This window comes from Wasmannia auropunctata, unplaced genomic scaffold, assembly GCF_000956235.1.
Source record: "Wasmannia auropunctata unplaced genomic scaffold, wasmannia.A_1.0 LD336116.1, whole genome shotgun sequence".
In the NCBI taxonomy this organism is placed as follows: domain Eukaryota; kingdom Metazoa; phylum Arthropoda; class Insecta; order Hymenoptera; family Formicidae; genus Wasmannia; species Wasmannia auropunctata.
The window spans coordinates 3,022,112-3,026,562 of record NW_012026774.1 but is presented as its reverse complement, the minus strand read 5'-3'; the positions used below and the strand labels follow the sequence as shown (position 1 = coordinate 3,026,562).

Below are 4,451 nucleotides of genomic sequence, written 5' to 3'. Positions count from 1 at the left end.
GCTTATTGATCCTACAATTATCGTCTACAAATCTAGCATTCTTATAATTTCTTATAATTTAATTTGATCGTTCATTTTAATAATAAACTTTATTTGCCGTGTCTTGGAATTGATATCTTTTCTTCGCGAGAAATTCTGCGAAGAGGCATTGTGCAATGTCTTGTTTAACTGCACCTTGCTACGTTCTTTTTAAGTAATAGATAACTTTTCTGTTTATTGTTTGAATTGGTTGAATTAATTTCGATATTACGATCATATTGGTGTAGCATAATTTAATAATTTACATTCGTTAGAATATAATTTTGTTACTCTATGTTGATAGATATTGTATGTGTGTAAGAATTTAAAAATTATTTGCAACAATTTACAATAATTTGCAATAGTTGGAATATAATGTTAAATACATTAAACATTACATTCCAATGATTATCAAAATTCTAGCTTTTAATTAACAATTCTACTAAGCTAGAATTCTAGAATATACCCAAGCAGAATAATAGACCATGATATAACGTTAAAGTAACGTTAGATTAATCGAAAGGACTTTAAATAATTATTTTTTTATGCCACTTGACGTCATTTCGATGATGACTTTTTTTGCTTGGGATAATTATATTAATTGCAATGACAAGGATCGCAATATCGAAATTGATTCTGTTATGTCAATCATGATTATTAATTAATATATTAACAGACAATGTCAATGTATTATTCACACAAACGAATATATTTTTTAAATATTTCATTTTATGTATCTTGCTCGCGCGTATTTCTCGCAGTTTAAGTTTAAATCGACAGAGTCGGGCGCGGAGTCGTTTCTTGCGGCGGTCGACAGATGAGGCGTGCCGCGTCTCGGGCAAAGGCCAAATTCGCACCGACCGACCGCCGACGGGCCGATTTGCTTACGCACGCACGTCGCGTGCTACGAAAGAGAGGATGTTCCAGCGATCCGTCGCGCGCGATTATCGCTCGTGGTGAGGTAACGCGCGGTGGTCGTGGTGTCGTCGCGGCTTCCGCTGACGAACGTGGTTCGGCACGTTCAGCATTCCCGCTGCCGGAGGCTAGTCGCGCGAATTTTCTTTTCGTACCGTCCCCGGTAATCGAAACACCCGTAAAATATGCCGCCGCAAACGAACGTGGTGCCGCAGGAGAAGCTCGAGACACCGACGAGCGGGATCAACGCCGTTCTGTTGGGACCGCCCGGCAGCGGCAAGGGCACTCAGGTATTTTCTTTTTGCGTCGAGATAAAAAAAAATTCGCGCCTCGTTACGTCTCAATTAGCCGAACTACTTGTCGCTCTTTCGATTGACACTCTCGCACGTGACCTGCACTGATTGATTGAATAAAATGAAATTGATCATGTCGCTTGGTCTGCTCTATCGAGGATGTTGACAATAAATTTTTCTTGCCCTTGTAGTTTATTTTGTAAAAAGCTTGGAAATCTTGAATGTTTTTTAATTACTTTTTATATAACTATTGGAATAACCTTTAATTATTTTTTAATTATTTATCTTTATAAAATCAAAGACGACTAGAAAGGTATTTTAAAGCTCATATGCTTAATTACAATTGCAAGATAGTGACATTGAATGATGTTTGTTTCAGGCCCCCCTGTTCAAAGACAGATACTGCGTGTGTCATCTGTCCACGGGCGATATGCTGAGGGCCGAGGTTAGCTCCGGTTCCGCCCTCGGAGCACGGATTAAGAAAGTAATGGACGAGGGCAAGTTGGTCAGCGACGACCTGGTGGTCAGCATGATCGAGAACAATCTAGAGAAACCCGAGTGCAAGCGTGGCTTCCTGCTGGATGGCTTTCCAAGGAGTGTACCTCAAGCGGAGAAGGTATGCTGGGAAGAGTTAGTACGCTCTAAAGAAATGGAAGCAGAATCGCTGTGTCTGATCAATTTCTTCCCTTTTATTTTTTCCTTGCACAGCTCGACGAAATGCTTAACAAGAGGAAAACTAACCTCGACGCCGTGATCGAGTTCGGTATCGACGACAAGTTATTGATCAGAAGAATCACAGGCAGGCTGATACATCCGGCCAGTGGTAGATCTTACCACGAGGTGTTCGCGCCCCCCAAAGCTCCCATGAAGGACGACGTAAGTGACGAGAAGACTGGAAAAATGATAGAAAAGCTTTTTACACGACGTAACTTGGAAAAGTTTCTTTGTTTTACCCGATACGAATCGACCCGTTCGTGAAATGCTAATAAGAGATAAGCTCAGCGACATACTGACCCTTGTGCACGAATTTGATAATATATCTCTACCGAAGATAACGCTCAACGGTTGTTTTCGGTAATCGATATGTATGCAAAAGTGTAACGGTTACATAACTGAAAAAAATTATGCAGCGTTGCAGTAGAGTCCTGGATGTTGAAGCGTAATCTTTATCTCCGACAGATCACCGGGGAGCCCTTGATCAAGAGATCCGACGACAACGAGGACGCCCTGAAGAAACGACTGGCCACATATCACACACAGACTGCACCACTCGTCGACTACTACGCTCTACAGGGAATCCATTACTACATTAACGCGGCCCAGTCTGCCGACAAAGTCTTCAAGGACATCGATCAGATCTTCCTAAAGGCCACCAAGAAGAAGGGCAGCTTCTTCAGCAGATTTTTCTAGAACACTGCCGACAAGGAAGTACTTTCCACAATGTTCTGTTTTCTTGAAATTCCACTCCTAGGCTTTGGTTCTTCTGGAAACACGGGGATAATTGTAAACACACGCTGAAACGGCGTTTTTTTTTTTTAATTGTCTAACAACGCTTGTCTAATAAGAGCAACTCGCGTCTTGATGCGATCCTTGAGTAACGTGGAGCGTCACGTTTTCAAGGATCACTGTAAAAGATACGATTTCGTGGCAATACGTAAAGCAAAGATATGTAGCAGTATTTTATAGAGACAGACACCATATTCTAGAGAGGTATAAGGTGCTACTGACCGTGCACGCGATCTGACGATGCTAAAGAATGTAAAATAATGTGACGCCTATTAGCTTTAGTAAAGAGACAGATACATTTGTATATAGTCGTTGAAAAATATTCCGATTCGTTGTTACCTGCATATATATTTGCGTCCTGTTTTATATTGAATTATCGAGAATTTCATATATCTCGACACATATTTTCGTTCTTTCTTCACCGCAAGGGCTGGTCGGAAGTAAAATATGCGAAACAACGGCGAGGAACGAGCACGATGACCATGCACTATTTACAAATGCGCACATTTTGATATTATGTTACTTTTATCGTTAAACGCGATCGATATACATATATTTTGATTTTTATCTTTGGAGATTTCGACGAGTATAGAATTTTCATTTTTATGTTTTTTTTTTGCTGCACCGCCAATAATCTCAAAATCAGATTATAATTTTTAATTATGATAATATCTAACTGCCACAATTAATATGTGAGATTTGTGGACCTACGATCGTATTACGCTTCTTCGATCACGTTGCTGAGAGAATCAGTATCGAAAATGCAAAGAGTAACTATATATATAAGTACATAAAAAGAAAACATTACAAAGTTGGCTTCTGAGAGACACGATTTAACGAGAGTATGGACAAAGCGCGATGCAAGTTGGAGACCTGTTTTACATAGAGAAATAAAACAAATAGATATATTTTTTCTGGCCTAACATAGTTGTCTATGTGTGTATACGAAACAATTGAAACCCCAGTATTTTCTGGCCGAGAACTTGGAACATATTGATATAATATGTTAATATACATGTTCTAAGGCCGAGAAAGAGACAAATGTAAATCTGTACAAGAATAAATCACATGTGAAATCTTCATCATGCGTCTTTTAATGGTACTGACAATAATTTTAATTTATCTATGCAATATTCTCGACAGAGAGAAATCTGAGAGGTACGTCATGGACACATCGGTTGCGACACTTTCTTTTTTATCTAGGTTTCAAAACGCACCAATATTTTGCAAATGCGGACCACGATTGGTGTTATACTGTCTCTAGACTAAAGATAGTACATCGTGGTTCGCATTTGCAAAATAATAGTTATCTATAAAGTATATATTATATATATTAAATATATATTAAAAACCTGTAAAAAAAAGTGTCGCAACCGATGTGTCCACGACTGTACACATACGTGCCATATGGCCTTTTTCGAGACTGTCGCATAACTCGATACCGCGCGCACAATTCGTGCATCTCAAACAACAAAGTTTCGATTACTCGTAATTCGTATATACAATAGCGCAAGTATTTTAATAAATTAATCAGAATTCGAACGAAAGAAGAGCCGAAGAGCCTGAAAGTGGACGTGCCCGCGCTTTGAAATGGAACTCGTCTACTGGCGCCTCTACGTGCGGGAAAACTCGACACTACGGTAGCCACAGACATTTCCGGCAGGTAATATTCCCACAGCCGTCGGAGTTACCTTCGTGTGGCTACGTAGTGTCGACGTG

The 4,451-nt window shown here is 39.7% G+C and overlaps 1 protein-coding gene across 1 annotated transcript; it reads left to right on the top strand.

Moving 5' to 3' along the window:
* The first annotated feature begins 861 nt into the window (after positions 1-861).
* Positions 862-3,814, top strand: LOC105462981 (adenylate kinase). The gene is made up of 4 exons (XM_011709944.1): positions 862-1,223; positions 1,606-1,842; positions 1,935-2,102; positions 2,406-3,814. The coding sequence occupies exons 1-4, from the start codon at positions 1,119-1,121 to the stop codon at positions 2,634-2,636; spliced, it is 741 nt and encodes a 246-aa protein (XP_011708246.1). The 5' UTR covers positions 862-1,118; the 3' UTR covers positions 2,637-3,814.
* The last annotated feature ends 637 nt before the right edge of the window (positions 3,815-4,451 follow it).